The sequence below is a fragment of the Barbus barbus genome, assembly GCF_936440315.1.
Source record: "Barbus barbus genome assembly, chromosome: 13".
Classification (NCBI taxonomy): Eukaryota; Metazoa; Chordata; class Actinopteri; order Cypriniformes; family Cyprinidae; genus Barbus; species Barbus barbus.
In genome coordinates this window covers 2,964,948-2,989,332 of record NC_136741.1, presented here as the reverse complement: position 1 = coordinate 2,989,332, position 24,385 = coordinate 2,964,948, and the positions used below count along the sequence as shown (strand labels likewise).

Sequence of the window (24,385 nt, the reverse complement as noted above, 5' to 3'; positions counted from 1 at the left end):
TAATGGTGTTAACCCTGACCGTTTACCTTAGTAAATAAGTAATTGGTAACATTAACAAAATGCAGGTCATGCACTTCCTGGACTGCCATTGAGATGAATGGGAATGCTAATAGGTTGCTTTCTCAGACATCACAATATCAAAGTACTGCACCTTCATTTGTCTCTAAGAGATGCAGACCTCAAAGTCACCACAGAACATCTGTCATGTTACCTCATTATAACTCTACTATAACCAGCACAAATCCATCTTGAGCTGAACATATGATGATTTAGTGAACATGAGATTACAGATCATCTAGAATTGTTGACAGTGCAACAGTCAGGCCTTTTATCAGAGTACAAAATATTTTATTTAAAAAAGTACAAGATACAAAATGACAAGCTTTATTACACTGATACTGACAACATTAGTTCTCAATATCAAGATTGCATTTCATTTATTACATTAATGCCAATTCAAGAATGTTTTGTAACTATGACAGTGTACAATATTACAGTATTGCTTATTCACAGTTCTGCAGGTTGTGATATGAAAAGTACTGTCCACTATCAACTAGCTACTCTCAATGAAATCTCCTGTCCTATCAATTTTTCAAATACTTTTGAGTATTTCAGTGCAGGTCCATCGTATTGGAGTGTGACGAATTAGCTACAGACAAAGGGAAAGGCATCCATAATGGATATCAGCCTCCTAAATGCAAAGAAAAGAGTGAAGAATGTGACAATATGGAAGGAGCTGGTGTCCATTTTCATTTGCAGTAATATTTACTAAAGAAAAGTTTGATTCAAGTGTGTATTTTACCTGCTCTCACAACAACACATGTCTTTTTGCACTCTTCTTCTGTGTCAAAGCGGTTACGGTTCCCCTCACAGCCTCCGTACCAGAACTGAGCGCAGGCGTTGGCCTGCCGGTCGTAGTACCAGCGGATGTTATAGTCCCGACAAGGGCCCTGATCCAGGAGCAGCTCACAACGGGGGTCAAGAGATACAACTTCTGAACATAGATTTAAAAAAAAGCTTTACAAGATTACATACATATCTTGTCTGGTGAAAAAAAAATCTACAATTTTATGTATAAATAACGTAAAAAAATAACGTAATTAGTTACTTTTTTAGGAAGTAACGTAATATTGTAATGCATTACTTTTAAAAGTAACTTTCCCCAACATTGGGTCACACAGGCTTGTTTACGCTTTAAACTCGTGGAAACGAGAAAAATATGTCGTTCCCTAGGATTTCGAGGCCACGACAAGAATATGGTTACCTTGACAAAATGATCCCGTGGCCACGTCATTTTATCACCTTCCTACGAGTTAATATGACGTTCCCATGCGTTAGCATGGCCGAGACAAAACTAAGTGAACCAAAAGCGTGCCCTCCCAATCACTGTAGTTTTCTATTGTAATATGCATATTTTAAAATGATGATCTTCAGAAATCATTCTAATATGCTGATTTGCTGCTCTAGAAACATTTCTGATTATTATCAATGTTGAAAACAGTTGTGCTGCTTGCTGTTTTTGCAGAAACCATGATACTTTTTTTCCCAAATAAAAAATAGAAATCTTTTGTAACAATATTTAAGTCTTTACTGTCACTTTTGATTAATTGAATGCATCTTTGCTGAATATAAGTATTCACTTCTTATATACACTTATACACACACAAAAAATACAACTCTTATAGATCCATAACTTTTGAACAGTAGTGTATTAGACAGTGTTTTTACCTTTAGGTAATGGCGGTCGTGGTGCTGGTATATACCGCACTGAGGTTGACGTGTTCACAGTTGTTGATGATGATTTTGTTGTTGATGATGATGATGATGATGTTGTCCCCGATGACGGTTTGCTTTGTGTGGACGTCCCAGTGAGTGTTGTATCTCCTCTACCTCTGCTCTGCTCTGAAGTGTTTGCGTCTGGTGTCTGAGGTACACGCTCAACCTCCTGAGAGAACATTAGAAACATGAAAAACACTCAAAATCAAAGTTGAACACAAATAATTCCATTCATTATCTATATTACTAAACCTAGGCCACCAAGAAAGTGTCTGGTCACTGTTGAGCCCCTCAGTGCACTAACCTCATTAATGTCTGGACCAGTTGTTGGAGCAAACGTGTCTCCTCTCCCGCTCTCATGAGTGACGGTGCTCAGCCCAGAGTGTGTTCCTGTGTTCTCTCTGTGGACTTCATTTACATTGGTGCCATAACTGTACCTGCCGTTACCATTGATGCGGTTGCCATTAATACCATATCCGTTTTCAAAACCATTAATGCGACTGAAGATAAGTGCTCCATTTTCATCCTCACAGAGCTGATTGACCAGTTTGGACTCCAGAGCTGTATAAGAGTGAATTAAACGAGAGAAAAGCAATATTAGATATTTAATTCTACCCAAATGTAAATATCTGATCAATTCCAGATTAAGCCTATCATTGGATTTAAATAAACAAATAAATTAATTAATTAAAAAGTCAACTAATATTATTATTACTACTATTATTATTTATATAAACTATAATTTACTGATATTAATATTTACACTGCCGTTCAAAAGTTTGGGATCACTAAGATTTTTAATGTTTTTTAATGTTCAGCAATATTGTGAAATATTATTACAATTTAAAATGATGGTTTTCTATTTTAACATACTTCAAAATGTCATTTATTTCTGTGATCAAAGCTGAATTTTCATGATCCTTCAGAAATCATTCTAATATGCTGATTTATTATCAATGTTGGAAGCAGTTGCTTAATGTTTTTTGGAACCTGTGAAACTTTTTTGAGGATTCTTTGATGAATAAAACATTTCAAAAGTATAGCATTCATTTAAAATAGAAAGTTTGGGGTCAGTATTTTTTCAAATTGTTTTTTTAAGATATTAATACTTTTATTCAGCAAGGATGCGTTAAATTGATAAAAAGTGATAGTAAAGACTAACATACAGTATACAACATACAGTATATATATATATATATACATATCTAATTCATGCACTGAACTTTTTAACTTTTTATTTCAATTTTCAAAGTGTGCATTAATTTTTTACAAAGGATGAGGAACATATATAGCAGTTTTTAAATGTATTTGTTAAACTTTGATTAATAATGGAATTGTAATGTATCAGTAATAAATCAAAACTAAGTTGAACTAAAACTTAAATTATTCAGGCATTATAAGGCACAACTGCTGCACATCTTGATCTCTTTTATTTAGAATTTTAAATTATTTAGATGTTCTTTAGAACTTTAGATGTTGAAGTGCAGTTATGATTAAACAAAATGTAAATATTTAGCATATTTAATATATTAAAGTTTATGTAAAATGTCTTGACTTAATTAATGAGTCAAGATAAACAGCGTTTTTAACATGCCATAAATACACCATCAGTTTATGCATACCTCCATATGTATTCAATTATGCATCTTGCCATCACCAGAGAAGTACATTCATACCGTAGAAGTATGTAAACTGGCATTCAACCTCAAGTTTGCTGAATTACCTGGCAAGGTGTTGAAGTCGTCTATGTAGAAGATGTGCTCACTATCAGGGTCCGACGCAATGAGATTGAGCTCCTGGAGAAACTCTTCCTGTGTCGGATCACTAATGTTAACAATCCCCAGAGAGTACATCTCAATGTTGGCTGCATGCGCCTCCCTGACAGCGATTTCCAGCTTCACTGGCTCCCGTTTATCTGTTTGTCCGTCTGTGATGACGATGGCAACCTTCCTCACCCCGGTCCTCGCGCTGTAAAACGCTTCCTGAGTTGCTTTGCGGATGGCAGAGCCGGTGTAGGTGCCCTCGCCGATGTAGTGAACCCTGCGTATCGCTTGTTTGACATCTTGTTTGGTCATGTAGCGAGCGAGGTTGAACTCAAGCTGGACCTCTAGGCTGTACAAAACGAGACCGACTCGGGTGGCATTACGCCCCACGGTGAGTCTGTCGACTAATGCGGCCACAAAGTCCTTGATGATCTCAAAGTTCTCAGGCCCGACGCTTTCAGAGCTGTCAATCACAAACACCAGCTCCATGGGACGCTCTTTACACTTGACTCCACAGCCTGAAAGACAGGACAGGACATTACATACTACCATTCAAAAGTAAAAAAGTCTTGGAAAAAGTCTTACCAACCCCAACATTTTGAACAGTATATAAAGCATATTATGCTCAAATGTAATGTTGGATACACATACCACAAATCTCCCGGATCATTCTGATGATCTCATCCCTCTAAAAACAAACAAACATCACATTTGAGGAGCTGAAATACATGTGAACTGCTTATATGAATAAAATTCATATCATGGTTTGAATGTTGTAATATGATGTGAAAGATGTAAAAGACACACCGTTAGTCCAGATTCACCTTTGATTCCAGATCTACCCTGAAACAAGTTGAGGGAGTTATAATACATCTCAAAAGGAAATTACAGCACTGAGCACTGAGTTTATAAACATAATGTGGCACACATAAAAATTTTTGGTTTTATATAATGGGGAAAAGCTCTTATGATTTCTGTTGTTTGTAAAAGTTTCATTTTTACTATAATTGTTTGAAACACCTGATTTTTTATGCATTTTATTGCAGTGTGTATTTCACTGCATGCTATTGACCCAAAATGTTATTCATTTCATTGCACCACACCACATTTTAGCAAATTACCTCTCTGCCTAGTATTTAGGCTGCATCCTATATGAAATAGAAAGTCATATACATTATGATTTGAAATGCTTCACTCAGGCAGCAACTCTGTTAATGTTAAGGTTAGTTTACTAACTGTTTGTCCAGGAACGCCAGGATCTCCAATATCACCTTTAACCCCCTTCATCCCTCTCTCACCCTGACCTCCACGATCCCCCTGAAAAACACAAATGGTCTTCATATTAATAAACTGTATGAATATTCAACCACAACACAGATTATTTAACAAAACCTGAGACCTTTGACCCCGGCATTCCTTCTCCAGGAGGTCCTCTTGGCCCGGTCACACCCTGTGACCCCTGATCACCCTGCAATAGTGTATAAGTTTGTCCTGTTAGGTTTGAAAACACATATATGCATGGTCAACACTTTATGATTTGTGTATGCCAGTGTCTCACCTTTGGACCTTGTAGGCCTTGTCCTGGTTGCCCAGTCGGTCCAGGAGGTCCTGGTCTTCCCATGTTGCCCTGTTTTGTTCACAGACAGATTATTAACACAAATCAAAGGGGAAAAAAACACTTTCAGATGAATTGGTGCTGGGATGAAAGCAGCACTGGAACATCTGGAATGATGTTAATGTTACTGGATTACATTATATGGATTTGTTGGACATATGTAAAAGATTTGGAGCAGGTGTGTGTGTGTGTGTGTGTGTGATATACGATCACGGATACAGTACAATGATAAATGTGGTGTTAAAATGATGTGGTAATTGATGAAGCCTTTGAGGAATGGCATGTATTCCATGGGAAGTTCATTCAGGGAGACAGAATGCACTGGGATCACAGATATTAGGAAAAAAATAATTTACAGATAATTTTCTCCAAAAAGCCACACTTGTCTGAATATGTCATTGCATTAGATAAGTGTCATAAGTGTCATGTGCAAAACACATTTCAAACAAAACATTTCAAATTATTAATTGGGGGAACAATTAGCCACATTTGTTTGCAGATGCCACATATATTATTTGTATTATAAAAATATATAATATATGCTCAAACGTTCAAATGCTTGGTGTTAGATATTTTAGTACTAGAAAGAAGTCTCTTCTGCTCACCAAGGCTCCATTTATTTGATAAAAATACAGTAAAAACAGGAAAATTGTAAAACATTATTACAATTTAAAATAACTTTTTTTTCTATTGTAATGTATTTTAAAATGTAATTTATTCCGGTGATCAAAGCTGGATTTTCAGCATCATTACTCAAGTCTTCAGTGTCACATGATCCTTCAGAAATCATTCTAAAATTCAGATTTGCTGCTCAAGAAATATTACCGATTATTATCAATGTTGAAAATAATGGTACATTTTTTTCTCAGGATTGTCCGATGAATAGAAAGTTCAAAATAAATAAATAAATAAACAAACAAATACAAGTTTGATAAAATTATACATGTTTTAGTTTTGATTAATTTAAAGTGTCTTTGCTAAATAGAAGTACTAATTTCTTCAAAAAAGAACCTTAGAATGGTAGTGTAAATATTATTTTAACATAATATTCATATTCGTTTTGGGGCAACCGTGAAGACTTTTAAATATGTTCTTTAACACATGCACACAAATGTTTCCTTTTGTATTATGGTGAGGAGCTTTCATGAATCGGTTCATAATTTGTCTTAAATCAAGGCTAAGAAGGACTGAATGAGATTGACAAGGACTTCAATTCATGTGTCTGTGTTTAGTGACATACAGGTGGTCCTTGTAGTCCTTCCCCTGGAGGTCCAGGTGGGCCCGATAGACCTCTGAAGCCAATATCACCCTGAGACACAGTCATGATGAAACACCTGTGTTTACACCTCATTTGATGAGAATATTTTTAAACATGTGAGATCTGCCTTAGGGTGACGCATAAGGACCGCCCTACCTTTGGTCCAGGTATTCCTATGCCCTCAAGACCAGGTTCTCCTGGAAGACCAGGAAGACCTGGAAGCCCCTGCAAACAAATAACACACACAGCAACAACAAAATATGACTTCATGGTGAATTACAAGAACTTAATTACAGAATGATGTCACGATCATGAATGGTTTTACTCACTAAGGGACCAGGATAGCCATCCCCTTTTGGTCCACTTAGACCAGGAGGACCTGGGTCACCACGATCACCCTGAGAAACAAAGCATGAGCAATCCATTGATGTTTGATCAAGGCTGACAACTAATTAATAACATGGGCTTATTTTACAGTATTAACAATAATTAAGAATTAAATGAACCTTTGGTCCAGGAAGTCCATATCCCGTCTCTCCTATTGGACCAGATGGACCTGGAGGGCCTACGTCACCCTACAATGAAACATTACAATGCTTTTTTACAGACATACTGTGCATTTAAAGGTTTTTTTGCACATATATTGTGGGGTACAAAAGTCAAGTCACCATTATTTATATAGCGCTTTTTACAATGCAGATTGTGTCAAAGCAGCTTTACAGTATTAAACAGGGAAATAGTGTCAGAAAAATAGTCAGAAAGTGACATGTGAAAAAGTTTTTTTTGTTTTATATTATAAATACCAAAAACATTTATTTCCAGATTGCAAATAGAAAAGCTTTTACTTTTGTTCCTGTTATAGCACGTCCCGGTAGTCCAGGTATTCCCAGTCTCCCAGGGGTGCCAGGCTCTCCCTACAAAGACATTAATAAAGAACGGAAGGACATTTTATATTAGATGTTCTATAATGTCTATGTAGCAAAAGACAAAATATTCCAGATTCACAGCTGAGAACTAAGCACTCACCTTCGACCCTGAGGGTCCGGCTATTCCCGGTGGCCCTACTAACCCACGAATTCCCCGCTGACCCTGATCACCCTAAACAACATTAATAAAACACTACATCAATAAGCATCAAGTTGGTGTTCACAGTTAAAGACCCCATTGAAACAGGAAGTGAGAAGATTGACATGTATGGAAATCTCACACTCCAAACTTCAGTTTTCATTTGATAGATCTTTAACATGATTTTATAAAGTTAAACATGTGAGAAAGCGTGTGAAAAAAAGGTGAAACAGATACTTTTTCACCCTGGATTCCCACTCCTGCTGTTCCTTCAGGGCCCCTCAGTCCCAGGGCTCCTGGTTCTCCCTGAAATACACACAGTGATGAATATGTGTGGCCTTTTCTAAGGTGCTGATGCTAAGTCTTGACTGAAATGATTCAAGAGATTAAAGTGTGCCTGGTACCTTCTGTCCTGGAGCTCCATCCTCTCCTGGTAAACCTGGTAATCCTGAAAACCCTGGAGCACCAGGTTCTCCCTTCACAGAATATGTTAATCATTCAAATTATGGAAAAAAGTGGTGCTAGTTTAAAATGGTTTCAAGCTGGTCAAAGCTTGACATGTATAATAATTGTCTAGTACAAGGTGGTCCAAGTTGATCAAGATGGATGATCAGCTGGGTTAACCACTGATGTGTCCAATTTTCAACCTAGTAGAGCATCTTGCTCAAGTTGGTTAGAGTTAGTAGACCAGCAAAAAGTTAACAACCTTTGCTGCTATGACCTGCTGTCTTCAGTAGGATGCTTAACTATTTTAACCAGCAAAACAATCAAGAAGCTTCATCAGAAAGATTTTAATGACTTTATGTAAAAGTTATTTTATCATTATTTACAGTACATACTATTATAGTTTTAATAATATGTTGAATTATGCTTTATTTTTTGTATTTTCTGTTTTCATTTTTAAATTTAGTTTATTTATATATTTATTTTTAATATTGGCATTAAGGTTTAAAGTTTGAGTTTTAGTTCAGTTTTAGTTTTTATTTATTTCCAGTTAGTAATTTTAGTGATTCAACTTAAACTTCAGCAAGTTTTTTTTTTTTTTGTCTAAGATTTATAAGATTTATTAACAAAAATGTTTTAGTACTTAAAAGATAATGTCAACATAAAACGCTGTTTGCAACCTATTTAACTTACATACTACTTATTATATCTTACATATTTCAATGAATAAGTGAAGAAAAAATGTAGCATGGGACTTGATTGAATCATAAAAAATTAATTTTGATAAAAGACAGTTTTTTCTCATTCACAAGAGCAAGACTGAATTAAGAAAGACAACAGAGTGAATTCTGATTTCATGTTGACTTTACATTAAGAGTAAAGTGAAGATGACTTACTTTAGCTCCTGGTTCTCCTGCACCTCTCTCTCCTGGTGCACCAACCTCACCTGGCAAACCTTGATCACCCTTCAACAACACCGTTTTTTAAGCATACAAATGATTTCATAAGTTATCAGATAACATTCATCCAACCCTTTTACTATTTGAAGTTGTGACATTGTTTAAAGCATGATGGGAAACTCTTGCCTTTGGTCCAGGGTAGCCCTCACCCAGTGGGCCTCTGCTTCCCGGGGGTCCACGTGGTCCTTCCACACCCTAAAACAAGCATATCCTACAATGCATGGATGTACAGTACATTTTTTACGTCACGCTCAGATCATAATCTTGTCATCACCTTCTCTCCTTGGATCCCTGCTCCAGGAAGCCCCACTGATCCTTGAAGACCAGGAGGACCAACATCACCCTTAAGACAATAAACACAAATATATTATTGCAATTACACACCTCAAAGTCAAGCATAAGCAAATCTGTCAGCTCATGTACAATCTAGTTATTAAAAGGATTTGGAATGTGTAATAGATGCAGCATTGATATTCATATATGTCTTGGCCACAGGCTGAGTACTAATTGCACTGCATGCTGTGACATGTTCCTTCACAAAGCCACAGAGAATGGTATAATAATGCAAATTATGTAAATAGTTACACCTGCAACTTTTCAGAGCTAAGAACATTTCTAATTAATTTGCAAAAGATTTGAAAGAAAACTAAGCATCTAGTATTGAGCAGCTTTAGGGTATCATCAACCCACTCATGAGATATGAGCTCAAAAAAGAAAGTGACTAGTTCACTTAAAAATAACGTTCTGAATGTTTTACCTTGTCTCCTCTAATGCCAGGACCTACTGGTCCTCTGGGTCCTCTTGGCCCCTCCAGACCCCTCTCACCCTGTAAAAGAAAGAAGTTTAAACCATCAAATTTCATAGGTCATTTCATAGTTCAGTTAGTGAAAGCATTTTAAGTTGCTTTGCATAATAGCATCTGCCAAATGCATAAATATATCTGACACATCCTGCATTTTTCAGATACAGAGTCAAACAACAGCAAGATCGATTATGTTCCTTTATTGAATGAAAACAGATGAAAGAATGCTGGATCACTCCGAAAATTAATTAAGGTCAGAGGTCACAAAGTTTAGACATTTCAAAGGTTCTCTGATATAAACCATGCACACAAGACACAACTTGAATAAAAACATATTAAATCTCTTCATAACCTTGATATGACTCATAGCTGCATTCTGAAAATGATGAACTGTGTGCAATGACGTGTTTACCTTTGGTCCTGGTAAACCCTCTCCTTGCAGGCCCTTCTCTCCTGGCAAACCCTGCGGCCCCTGTGGCCCCTTCAGAGTAAACATGATTATAGAAATTAATACGACGACTTCATTGTGTTCAATCTCTATTGAGCATGATCACTTGCATATCTTTACCGGTAGGCCTGGCTCGCCAAGCCCAGGAGGCCCGGGAGGACCCATTCTGCCCTGAAACCCCACATCACCCTACAGATTGAGAAAACATGCGTGTTATGATCACAGCTATGAGTGCACTGGGTTCCTGATCTCAGAGTTTCCATTTAAAGCCAACCTTTGGTCCAGGAAGCCCAAAGCCAGTCTCGCCCTGTATTCCTGGTGGTCCGGGAAAACCTCTCTCGCCCTAAAGATGCAGAACCATTCAGAATAATAATAACAGATCCAATATTGAAGTCCAATCTGTGAACTCAATGCTCTCTACCTTATTGAAAAGACCACATTAGACAAGTATTACTGGTCCAGAACCATAAATAGCTGGTAAAGAAAAACAAATTTATTCATAAACAAATTTAAGCCTCTTTAAGACTTTCTTTTAGACCTGCACAAATCAAATTAATAACAAATGTCTATCCAGAACAAACCAATAAGTCTCAATATGAATGCATCTCAGCTTACCGACTAGGGTAAATATTCAACTGCAAAACATGGTAGCTGCAACTGTCTAAAACACTCAGTGTCCTTATATATTTGGTTTATGCATCAATAAAACAGTACAGAGGAATTAGAAGATGACTGATATTAGATTTTGCTGATTTGAAAATCAGAGAAAGGCAATAAAATCTACTAAATGTTGAATATGTTCAACTATGTTCTCAGGGGCCAAATGTGCAGAATGTGCTTTTCCACTGTGCTATATACTTCTTCATTGTTTTTCTATGTAAGCACTTGCTAGAGAGACGTGTTTGACTGTTGCATTCATGTTTCACATCTTTTGCAGCATCTTGTACATGACACGCCATTCTAAATATGCAGTGCTAAAGTTAAAAGAAGTTCAAATATTAAAACTCGTGTCTCATGACCTTTTTGGAGCAACATGAGGATGAAGAGTGGATAACATTTACATCTAAATGGTGATTAATGTACATGGAACAAATCCCAAAAACTTAAACTACAGCAATAAACTGCTTACATCATCTGGATTCAGTTTGATTCACTGAATATAAATTTGGTCTGCTTGGCATCAAGCCTGTGTTAATATGGGCACTAAAATAAACACGTGCTACTTTAAACAAAAGACTTAACCTTAAGGGAATGCTTTGAATATCAGTATCTATTAAATGGAAAAATCCTAATAATTTAATGATGTTATAAAAATCATTTCATGACTATAATGTACATCAGTCTGCATGCATTCTTTCATTGGGCAGATGAAACTGGGGGTCTTTGAAGACACATGGCTCATGTCAGACATATTTAAGCAAAGAACGCAATTACTGTGTTCAGACACATTAGGCAGAACACCTTCACCTGTCAAAGACAGAAATACTGATTTGTGGTGCGACACAAGCATGCAAGTCCAGACATTAATCTGTTGCTCAGATGACATCCATCAGTACAGGAAAAAAGAACATTCCAGAAAAAATAATTAAGTTCTGAGTTCTCTTTAGTAGCAAACAGATGCATATCAGCACCGACAGAGAACTAGACGAGCTTTTTGAGTGTCAAAACTGATCCAAATTAAAAATAACCAGCCTAATGAATTCTTCTTTTTCCAAGTCATTTTTTTAGCATGGCAGCACCCTGCAAGCTCCTACAGGGCATTTAGGTCTGCAGAAATATTTTATTATATTAATAATGAAAAGCCTCTTTTTTAATCTTTATTTTGAAGAATGCAGTTGTCCACCTGCTTTCTGAAAAAAAAAAAAAAATGCTGCTTTACTGTATTTGAAAGCAGAAAATGTTGTATCAAACTCACTTTTTTGCCTGGTGGGCCCTCAGAGCCAGTGTCTCCATTAGGTCCAGGCAAACCCTGCAGAGAAACACAACAGAGTGATACAGTAATCTACTAATGAAAAAGAGAAAAATGCATGTCTTGCGTTTTCATAAATAAAATTTAAAGACAAACCTGCAGTCCTCTGCTTCCTCTGATACCAACAGGACCCTCCGGACCCTTTTAAAGAATCAGATTCAGTCAGTTAAAAATACAGAAAATGTTACTGTACATGAATATGTAGATCTGAAGTGTCACTCACTCTGTCTCCTTTGACTCCTGGTGTCCCACACTCCCCACGCTCACCCTAAAAAAAAAAAAAAAAAAAAAAAATGAATATATATATATATATATATATATATATATATTTTTTTTTTTTTTTTTTTTTTTTTTCAGTATACAGTCAGTGTCAGTATATACACAACACAATTTAAAGGTTTGCCCATTCATTTTTGGAAAAATATATATTACTTTTGACAATACACTCAGATGAGATGAAGTATAAAGTCATATAAGTTGTTTAAAAAGCTGTTTTATTCTTCATAAATTCTTATTTTTAAAATAAAAAAATTATATTACACAATTTAAAATGTAATATGATATATTAACAGTTAAAAACTTTGTTACATCAGTCAGTACAATATACAAATATATATATATATATATATATATATATATATTGCAAGGATTGCATGTAAGACATATAAAATTAGTATTTGTTTAAATTTACATTTACTCATTTGGCAGATACTTTTATTCAAATTGACTTAAATTGCATTTTTTTTCTAATCTAACCATGAGATAGCATTGCTAGCACTACCAATAATTTGCAAATTAGTCTATGATGAATCATTTTACCTTTTCTCCTTTGTATCCAGGTTTCCCCTAATGATCAATAGAGAACACATGGTGAGAAAGAGCAGTTACACAAGCAGGTAATGTAAAAATAGAGTGACTTTAGGCCTTGTTCTGGACAGGTTCACCTCTGTCCCGTCTCGTCCAGGAGGACCGCTGAATCCGCTCTCTCCCTGCAGGAAGTGTGTCACATTTTAGAGGGTAACACAAATAAATAATGACAAACATGGGCGATAATTTAAAATAACTTTGACCTTTTGTCCTTTAGATGCTGGACTTCCATCTTCTCCAGGACGACCCTTTTTACCCTGTGGTTCTCAGAGAAGGAGTGTTAACTTACTAATGATTCAGATTCTGCCATGCATTATTCTGTCAACAGTGTCTAGACAAAGAAAACTGGCTGAAGTGGTATAACTGATGGGGGCAGAATTATTTCTTTATGTTTATGTGCTCCCTTCTGAACATCCTTTACAATAATAAAGAATTAAGGTTTTATTAATAGGCTGAAATTTTATTAATGTAAAATAGCAGTGGAGCAGTTTTCCTTCACAAAAATACGTCTAGATAATATCTGAATTATTTATTTTACAATATTCAAACAACTTCTGTCCACCAAAACAAATTCAGTGTGCTTTCATTAAAATGCAAGAAGTCTATATTATGGACTAATTTTATTATGCTCTCATTGTTTTGTTTCCACTTGATGCTTCTTTTTGAAGATTATAAACTGTCACTGTATGTGCAACAGCTGTGTGGAGATGCTACAAAAAATGAGTAACACAAAAATAATAGCAAATTGGTTTAGTATGACATAAGCATGAATAATTATATATTTGTAAAATTCTTGCATGTTCAGCCAATGAAGCCACTTTGATCTATCTGGTGGGTATTTGTTCTCTTTATTAAAAATATGTGGAAAGACAAAATCTCTGAATTTATATTAAATTATGCTTTTTTGAAATACCGTGTGAGGGGCTACAGAGGGTTTTAAGAACGTGTGACACTTACAGGTGGTCCACTGGGTCCTCGTTCTCCTTTCTCACAAGTGCATTTTGGGGAAAGAGGGCACTGTTGGACACAGACACACTGCTTTAGTCACAACAAATAATGTCAGTTCTCATGAATTCTGTCAGTCAAACACTTACCACTTCATTAGCCACCTCGGTCTAGAAGGAAACAAAAGTGACAAAAATGATAAGAGACCTCACACAGTCTATACATGTATAAATGTCCAAACCAACTTTTAGAAAACCGAAAGGTCCCATATTTAGTCTCTTCTCAATACACAAAAGGCTGCTGGAAGAAAGTCTGCCTTTTTTTTTTTTTAGATGTCTCTCATGCCAGGTTTAGTGTGCATGCATTTGTATAATAGATGCACATGTAAATGAATGAGAAAAACAGAAAGAGAGACACATTTCAAACAACATTGCTTGGATGAAAGATCAAGTTTAAGGACAGTGATGATAGAAAGATGCTGTAATCTGGGAATCACAGGCACTCAGAAGAACAAAGAAAATGTGTTTCATTGCAACACATTAAGTCATTTTGTCTTGATTCCAAACAACGTACACAGTTGACAAAATGACACAGTGGAAAGATGCATGTCTTATTTAACCGAAAACGTGTGCGATGAGAAACATCACACTTGAACGAGCAGCTGATTAACAGATGTATCTACAGCAGATGAGACAGTCGAGCAGCAGAGAAGATGACAATGTTGCATGCGATTTGAATGGTCCTGGCCTGTGATTAAAGCTCCTGATTGTGCTTTTCTTGTCTCATTGACAAGCACCTGCATCAACAGTCGTTCCAGAGTAGCTAGCGTGCAGAAGACTGGGTGAGATATTCATCCTGCATGCAGGATCATGCTGCTCATAGTACCCTAAAGCTCTGACCCAGCACAAAGTCAATGAGAAACAGATGTTCACTGTGCAAATACTCCAACCCACTAACTGTTATTCTGTTCTAACTCCAGTTAAATTCATACCAGCTTAAGGTGGTCAGACTGGTCAAGCAGACCCACCAGATCTATTTGCATTCAATACCTGAAAAAATAATTGTTCAAAAAACATCTCTATGAACCTGTTTGACTACATCAGATGCACAGTTGAGAAGCTAAATGGAATAATCACAATATATGTACTGGTATACAAACAAAAAATCTAAAATCAGAATAAGTATTTTTACCCTGTTACAGATATCAAGCTTTTGCCCCACCACTGAGCATAAAATTTGCCATTCTGACTGGAAAAAAGTGATCAAACTGGTCTAGTAGCTCAGCGAGGTCTAAACAAGTTTAGTCAAAGTATCAGCTCTAACCAGAGTGATCATGATTTACCAGGTCAGCCTCAGTCCCATCAACTGGTAGTGTGCTTGACTAAAACCTAAACATGCTTGTTCCAGTTAGTTCCAGCTAATTACCAGGTTGGACCATCTAAAACCCTGCAAAACCAAACCATTTATCACCTTAAATGTAGTTACCAGCTAAGCCAAGGTAGTCAACCAGCCCTAAGAAGAATGGTCAAGACCTACAGTATAAGGACGTTCTTAACTCTTAAGAGTTTTGTCTAGTCTGGAAGAACACTTAAAATCATCAAACGCTGGATTTTTGGCAGGTATGATGTCACAGGCTTGGATATCTCTCCTGTGATCGGCTGTTTTCTATTATCAGAGAAGCACAAGGGAACCTCTAGCAGGAGACGGCAGCGCTGGATAACATATTCAGTCGTAAAAGTTTCCCGAACATGTGCAGATGCTGTGTGCTGTGAGACACGGAGGTCAGCTCACCACATTAAAGATATTCTGTAAGTTTATACAACTCCAGATGCACTAAGATCCAGCATTCCAGTCTACTAATATGAAACAGTGCTAAAACCATTAGCCAAAGCCACAAGAAACTGCTGAAGGACTTTTAATAAAACTGTGATGAAATAGATGGATGGATGCTCGCAGACAGACAGACATGACATGCATCTTATGTGCATTGTGGGACACACTTGATCAGGTGTTGGCACCAAGCTTTTTTTTGCAGACAGGCAACAAAGAGAGAATGGGTTCAGGAAATTACACAAGCCAGACTTGGACTTGCATCACTTGCTGACAAGCACACCATGGTCCAAAATACTATGCTCTAGTACAGTAGACAACTTCTTAAATCACATTTAGGGGGTTTTATCTTGAGGTAAGGTGCATTTGAGAAAGCATTTACTCACTATGCCCTTAATTCCCCGTCAAAGGAATTCATAATCAACTTTTTCCATGTCCTCAGGACAGATACAGAGATAAGACGGCGGATTTTCCATAACTACATGAAGAATGTTCTCAGTAGCACAGTAGACACACACATGCCCAGCTTAATCTGTGATCCCTCAAGAGATATAAATCCTTCATTTGGGCCCTTCACAAGCATCTGACCTTCAGAATTTCTACACTTCAAAATTGGTCCATAAGAACCAAATATGTGTTTTCACAGTCTTAACACTGCCACCTTAAACTTCTTTGTTTGGACAATCCAGAGGGAAGTTTATTGCTCAGATGTTCCTCTTTCATGACATTTTTTTCAGATGTTTCTTCAAACATTCCTCAGGAGAAATAAAAATAGGCACAAACGTGACAACAGCTAATATTCAGTATACATAAAGAACAATAGAATTAATGAGGATCACAGTTCAGATCACAAAATTTAAATATAGGAATTGAATTTATATTGAGAGACTTCAAACAGCACCGCAAGCCTAAGTTGATTGTAGAAGCCATTGGCACCAATTGCCTCTGTGATCAACTTAAGGCTGGAATACACTACACATCTTTTTGCACATATTTTTGCTCTAATCTTCAGTCTGGAAAAGTTGATGCTTGCTGCCGAAAGTCAAAGGCTTCAGATTTTGGGCAGTCAAAATCAACAGATCAACAGAAGTTTATGAAGTGCACAGACTTCAGTTTTTTTTTCTTCAGAATTAAGTTGCATCCTATGAAGGCCTGTTTTTGCCACTGAATAAAATCAATAAATAATAATCATTAAAAAAATATAATTGCGACTTTTTTCTCACAATTTAGATTTTTTTTTTTCTCGGAATTGCATGATATAAACTCACTATTGTGAATTATAAATTCAGAATAACAAGATATAAACTCGCAATTGCGAGATATAACCTAAATACGCAATTGTGAAAAGTCAGAATTGTGAGATAAAAAGTCGCAATTCCCTTTTTTTTATTTTTTTATTGAGTGTCACAAAACGGGCATCAAATGAAATGAAACTTCTGACATCATTTACTCACTCTCGACTTTTGATCATCTTTAGAAAACAAATGAAGATGTTTTAATAAAATCTGAGAGATTTCTGTCTCGCCATTGAAACTCTATGCAATTACCACTTTGATGCTTCAAAATGTTCTTAAAGAGATCATAAAACTAATCCATATGAATTGAGCAGTTTAGTCAAAATTTTCTGATGAGACTCAAGATGTAAAGAGCTTTTGAAGTGAAAAAGTAGGAAAGAATTGCAGGAAAGAAATCTCTCAGATAAATTTTCATTAAAATATTATTTGTGTTCCAAAGTTTGGAACGACATGAGGGTGAGTAAATGATGACAGAATTTAAATTTTTGGGTGCTCTATCCCTTTAATGATACACATTAGATATCTGGGTTCTAGCAGGACAACATTTCCATTTGCTCTTGTTCATGTCTATCAAAAAACATTTGACACAAGATTTTTATTTCCTATGGGAAAACACTACTTACAATCTCTTTGACGATCTTGTCCATGACGCCCTTGTCCTGTAGGTTGTGAACGTAGCGGGCGGCCGGAGGACTGGCCAGGAGCCGCAGCTGTTCCACATTGGCAGCGGATGTGAGGCCTACTGTGAAGAATTTAATCCCTTGGTTCTTAGCATCAGCTAAAGCAGAGAAGATATCGGGATTCTTGGGATGCGACTCGCCGTCGTACAGCAGAATGGCCACCTTCACGCTGTCAGGGCCAGACTCCTCCAGGTAGATGCGTGTGAGGTTGGTGATGGCGTAGGTGGTGTAGGTACCGTGCCCTATATAAGGCATAGGCCCGATGCGATCCTGGAAGGTGGGCACACCCCTCCAATCCTTGAAGGACTGTTCGGTGATCACATGACTGCTGTACTGAAGGAGAGCGGTTCTGAATTTCAAGCCCTGTCCAGTTTGGAGATGGATGTTTTGGATCCGGCTAACGAGATCAGTAACAAAACGCTTCTCTTGAGCATGGCTGTCTTTGGCGCTTTCTGAACTGTCCACCAAAAATGCCAGTTCCAAATTACAGTCCACATCTGAAAGATGGAATAAAAGACAAAAAAGTTTTAAAAATTGACTCAAAGATATAAATTCAAACCTATGTTAAAACTGATTGGGCATCAATAACATTTTCAAACATCTTAGTTTCTTGCGTGTATTGTGACCAAACATCATTTACATTAACCTTGACTTCTGGTGTCATATTGATTTGAGTTTTATGGCGATTTACTGTGTTTTTGCATTTTGTGTAGCTTGACTGCTGCAACTATGGACTGTATGGACTATGGACTATTTAAGAGTTTAAGTAATAATAAGATTTTCTGAAGATATAAATATAATTGTGGCCCACAAAAAAATAACATCATAAAAGGCTTATTATTAACAAAAACTAAAACCAAAAGTATAAAAAAAAACATTTTGAAATGAAAAATAAATTGAAATTGAAATAAAATAAACAACTTAAAATATAAAATCTTTACACATTTCATTAAAAATAGGCAGGGGCTATATGCACTAAGTGCAAATAGCATATTTTCTTAGCGATAGATACCATTTACACTAAGTGCAAATAGCAATGGATTCTATTTACATTATGTTAAAATAGCAATATTTTCTGCTATTTATACTACTTATTGCAAATTATCTGCACCTCTGTAGTACATTATAAAACAGTACACAATAATATCGTATTGAGTGCAAATTATATTATCTTATTGGGACAATAAAGCCCTCCCTACACCTACCCACCCTAACCCTACCCAATAGTTTTATTTTCAACTTTTTGATTATTTACTTCATTTTTATTGTAAATAAGTGCCTTTCCGATGCGATATGAGATTTGAAAAGGAAGAAAAAAATTTCAGCAAAAGGTGGGATCGAACTTGTTACGGAACACTTAGGGAGCGCCGTGGAAAGACGAAGTCTGGGTCCAAGTGCAGGTAAGGATCAATTTTCAGGATGTTCAATTTGAATGAACAAAAAGTCCAACAAGGCTAAACAAAACAGGTTGAAGAATGGGATACATAAGACAGCAACACAGTGCATGTATCCCCAGAGTTAAACTGGAGATACATGCACTGATACATGAACTGCAGAGCCCGGACTCGTGACAGGACCCCTCCTCTAAGGAACGGCCTCCAGACGTTCCCAAGCGCCTATCCAGGGGGATGGCAGAGCGGGGGTGGAAACGGTGGGATGGGGGGGACCATGTCCGTGTGCTGGAGGGGGACCTGGGGCCTGAGGAAATGTGAGGCAGTGTGTGGAGCTGCCACCTTGGAGCGGGTAATGGTGGGCTCCACCGCTTTGGGAGATCTGTGAGCGGGAACCACTGCCTCGCTGCTTCGGGAAAACCTAAAATGAGCTCCGCCACCTCAGAGGGAATATCAGCAGGTTCCGCCGCTTTGGGGAGGGCTGAAGCGAGCTCCGCCGCCTCGGGAGGTTCGTGAGCGGGCACCGCCGCTTCGGGAAGGCCTAAAGCGAGCTCCGCCGCCTCGGAGACAACATCAGCGGGCTCCGCCGCTTCTGGAAGGCCTGTAGCGAGCTCCACTGCCTCGGAGACAACATCAGCGGGCTCCGCCGCTTTGAGAAGGCCTGATGTGAGCTCCGTTGCCTCGGAGGGAACATCAGCGGGCTCCGCCGCTTCGGGAAGGCCTGAAGCGAGCTCCGCTGCCTCGGAGGGAACATCAGCGGGCACCGCCGCTTCGGAAGCCTTGTGAGCGGGCACCGTCGCCTCGGGAGGACCGCGAGCAAACCATGCCGCTCACACCGACATCAGCGGAGGTTCCTGCACGCTGCGTGTCAGCCATCAAATCGCGTCAAAAAGCACGCGCCTTACCATCTCTGCCACTAAAACTGGCACAAAAATGCAGTAGCCCCTCACTGCAGAACAAAGATCCAGGGGGTGGGTTGGATCTACATCTAGGGGGTGGCGATTGGTAGGTTTAGGTAAATATAAGGTGGGAGGAGTTGGATCTAGATCCAACCACACCCACTGGATCTTGTCTTCTGCAGTGAGGACTATCTCCAAAAATGCCTCGGAGACAACATCAGCAGACTCCGCCGCTCTAAAAAGGCCTGAAGCGAGCTCCGCGGCCTCGGAGGCAACATTAGTTGCCGAGTTAGTGTAAATAGCCTTTTCTCAACAAGGGCTATTTGCACTTAGTGTAAATAGATACTCCGTTAAAAATAGCAAAACCACACAACTAAATTTTTTTAAATGATTACCTTAAAATAAAAAAAATAAAAAAATAAAAATGTATTCAAAATATTTACAAAAATTACAATAGTAAATCAGTGATACTAAAGTACAGCCTCTGACTCCTTATTTGACTTTAATCCTTTGATAACTGTTTAGGTAATACATAAATAACATAAAGAGCCAAAAATGTAAAGGTAATAGTAAATGTGAACCAGCTGAAATGACCCCAGTCTCCAGTAAATCATATTTATGATGAAGAAGAAACATGTCGAAGAGGAAATCGGCCCCAGGATAGTGAGCAGCGTTTAGATCAAATTCATAAGCCCTGGAGAGCAGAGCAGAACGTAAGGCAGCAAACTTCACATATTATGAACTTTTCTTGTTCTTGCTAAGTATTTAAATGTTTAATTTATTAGAAAATCATAATCTGTCTGACAGATGCATGAATGAAATCAGTTGTAATGATTTCATACCACCTGGACCAAAACCTCACTTGTGCTTAGCTGAAGCCCAATGGGTTTTTGAATATAAAAAGCAAATACAGTATTTTACAAGCCACCTGCTTACTATGTTTGCTGTGTTGTGCCGAACGGCAATAAATAATTACCATTTTTTGGGATGACATTAGAGGTGATTGGTTTATTTTTGTTTCTTCCATTTCTCTTGTCTTCGAAATCATCATCATCCTCATCAGCATCGTCAAGTTTGCCCAGCTGAGCCAAAACAAGCTGCACTCCCAACAGCAAAACCAGCCAGCTTACACACAGCCGTATCATCACTACAGTAGAAGAGAGACAAACAGATGCCAACACAGTATTAAGAATGGATAACCTTATTCTCAAATGCATCACATGCATTGCCTCATTCAAGTATGCAACCAGTGTCTGCTTTTTTCATTTCCACCCTAAATACTCAAAACTTAATAACATTTGAAATTCCATATTTCAAAAGTGTTATAGCAAAGAAGCTATTTTCTCATAAGTCTCATTTATCTGAACTAATATTTTACTGAATTATAACAGCTGATGCAAGCGAAAAGTGCACTTACTTTGTGAAGCAGCTCTAATTTCAGTACAGTACAGGCTTGAGTCCAACCAAAGATCAGCAGCTGAATGATGAAGATCAAAAGCTCATGACAGTCTTGGGTTGCATGGGTTAGCTGTAAAAGAAAATATTATAATGCACATCAGCTCTATTCGTTTGAGTCATCTGCTGCCATCCAGAGGAACACTAATATCTAGAGCTCCTCCTGTGAACCCACCCATTTTTACATTTGCTGCATAATATATAAGATGCATGACTGTGCATAAATGTAACAAAGAATTTTAATAATTTTCAGAGCAAGTGCAGTAGTTTTCATTTTCAATCAATACAATGCAATTTATAACAGATTATTTGTGTAACTTAAAAATGTACATTAATTACTGATCTGTTAAGCATTATTTGTTACGGTTAAAGTTTTCACAAATTGTTTTCAAAAACCTACTGAAAGCATGTAAAAGGAATAGCTCATCAAAAAAATTAAATTTGTTGAAAATGTACTCACTCTCCATCCCAGATGCAGATTTGGAGCAATATCACTTGCTCACCACTGGATCCTCTGACAGTGAATGAGTGTCATCAGAATGGGAGTCCAAACTGAATGAAAATGAGACTATAAACGGCTTCTTCCAGCTAAATACAGAGTCCTCTATCAATTATATTTCTTTTTCCAGTGAAAATGGCATTTAGTCTGAATCAGGAGAGAAGTATGCACAGATCAAGCACAAGCCAAAACAGTTCTAAACAGTTCTAAACAAGTATGTGGGTGGATTTTGATGTGAGAGGACAACAGGAGATGGACTTTTTCACTGAAGGAACCATTATTATGGATTCTGGACTCATATTTTGTGAAGGTTTAGAGATTAGAACAACTTAAAGATGTATTCGTTTCCTACAAACACGCATCTTTTTGCTTCACAAGGCATTAATTGATGGACTGGAGTGGTGTGGATTATTGTGATGTTTGGACTCTCATTCTGACGGCACCCATTCACTGCAGAGCATCCATTGGTGAGTGAGTGATGGAATGCTACATTTCTCCAAATCTAAAAAACAAGCGCACCTACACCTTGGATATCCTGAAAGTGAGGAAATTTTCAGCAAATCTTCATTTTTGGGTGATCATCAATATGATGGATTCATACAGTTTACTATCTTTATAATTCGTAAATCTGATACACATTCTTTCTAGCCTGTTGAAAAAACAAAAAACAGCATTTCTTTTGAAGCATGACAGCTGGTTTAAGCTGGTACTGAACTGTTTATAAACTGGTTATGAGCTGGTTTAAGATCTTGTGCTGGTCCTAAGCAGCTCCTGCTCAAGACTATCTCATAACCAGTTTATAACCCACTCAGGACCAGTTTAAACCAGCTCATGACCAACTAAGGACCATCTTAAAAAAGCTCAAAACAGCTGTCATGCTTCAAAACATGCCATGTACGTCAGCATGCTGTGCAGAAACACCTCAGCACTATACACCAATACACTGAAGCTGAAACATCAGAGCATGTGGTGTTCAAAGCATGTCAGGCAGTAAAAGTACAATAAAACATGCGAATCTGAGCAGAAACATAAATTTTGTTTCATTCCAGTGATGACGACTGGGCTTAAAGTGAACAGAGCTGGAAAGAATCAGGATAAGACATATTCTCCAAGAACTGGACTTCACGCAAAGCTGCATAAATGTGTAAACTATTAATACATGCCTAGCGAACATTGTTTTTTATATCAGAAAAATATGAACAGTGCATCTTATTTTATTGTTCTGCTTCAAATTTGAAGCACCATATAACCTCTGTAAATGTCTGATCTTTTAATGCTCCCATAGTCGTAATCTAATTTTGACTAGTAAAAGTAAAAAGGTTGCAGAAAAGGCCAGAACACTATAACAGTAATCAAAATCAAAATAAAAAAGACAATGTTCCACTCACAACATGGCACCGAAGAAGGTCATGTTGTGACCAAAAAATTTGCTGTTCCTCAGTAAAACGGATTTTTTTCTCTTACATTTATTTTTCTTTTCTTTTTCATAGTGTGCGGGCCTTTTCTGCAACTTTTTGCCTATTTGGATTATTGTTGTTTACATACCTAAATGTTTCAGACTTCAGGTGCTGTTTTTTTTTTTTTTTAAAGCAAAAATGCAATTTGAGATATCTGCAATGTAATTTAAATAGTATTAATTTAAGTAAGTAATTCCAAGGCAGTATTTTCCATAATTAATTTCATCTCCTAAAAAAATCCATAATTGAATTGTCATAGGCCTCCATTTGCGGACATTGTTTTTTTATTTAAATTTTAGTAGTCTAATTCAAGTAATGCAATTTTTTGTCAATTAGAATGATCACAAATCAAAAATCTATTTTAAAACACCTAGACATTGTTCACCTGCACTTCATCTGTGTTTTCATACAAGAAATCTGAACCTCCCTGAGAACAGCCTGACATCCATCATCATCCTCACACAGATCTCTGGACATCTTTACGGCTTCCTACACACGGTGAAGTCAGAAACAGCTGAATAAATATCAGTCAAGTTCATCTCATACATCAGCATATGGGACTACAGAGGGTTTGTTTTAATGATGCAGATATTTTTCAAGCTCTATAAACTTATGTAGCATTACACACAGCACTGTAAACTTATCTATGATAATGCAATAATTCTATGACATTAATAATATGATTATCATTATTGTTAACTTCAACGTTAATAGCAAAATAATCTAGGTAAATGGAAAAGTATGCAAATAAATTTGAAACATTTTATTAAAATAAATGATGTCCTACCACTGTGCACATCTGAAAATTGAAAAAAATAAATTTTATTACCGTTAAACTGGAACCAATCCAAATGCTATCTGTGACCCAGAAAAAAAAAAACATTTCAGAGTAAAAACATTTATATGGAGGTCTACTGAATATCTCATGAAGGCTGAAAAATGCAGGCCTATGCAATAGTGCAATGATC

General features: G+C 37.1%; 1 protein-coding gene across 1 annotated transcript; it reads right to left on the bottom strand.

The window, feature by feature from the left end:
• Positions 1-684: 684 nt before the first annotated feature.
• On the bottom strand, positions 685-21,538 carry col28a2b (collagen, type XXVIII, alpha 2b). The gene is made up of 35 exons (XM_079432103.1): positions 21,424-21,538; positions 20,983-21,153; positions 17,660-18,213; positions 14,061-14,081; positions 13,924-13,983; positions 13,170-13,223; positions 13,044-13,088; positions 12,919-12,945; positions 12,323-12,367; positions 12,196-12,240; positions 12,046-12,099; positions 10,405-10,473; positions 10,251-10,319; positions 10,095-10,163; positions 9,638-9,706; positions 9,155-9,223; positions 9,007-9,075; positions 8,818-8,886; positions 7,882-7,953; positions 7,715-7,783; positions 7,439-7,510; positions 7,258-7,326; positions 6,919-6,987; positions 6,742-6,810; positions 6,569-6,637; positions 6,395-6,463; positions 5,098-5,166; positions 4,939-5,007; positions 4,776-4,856; positions 4,347-4,382; positions 4,191-4,227; positions 3,500-4,057; positions 2,081-2,337; positions 1,729-1,945; positions 685-994 (listed from the first exon to the last, which is right to left on the bottom strand). Coding segments are annotated over exons 1-35 (3,651 nt in total). The 5' UTR covers positions 21,425-21,538; the 3' UTR covers positions 685-785.
• Between the last annotated feature and the right edge of the window lie 2,847 nt (positions 21,539-24,385).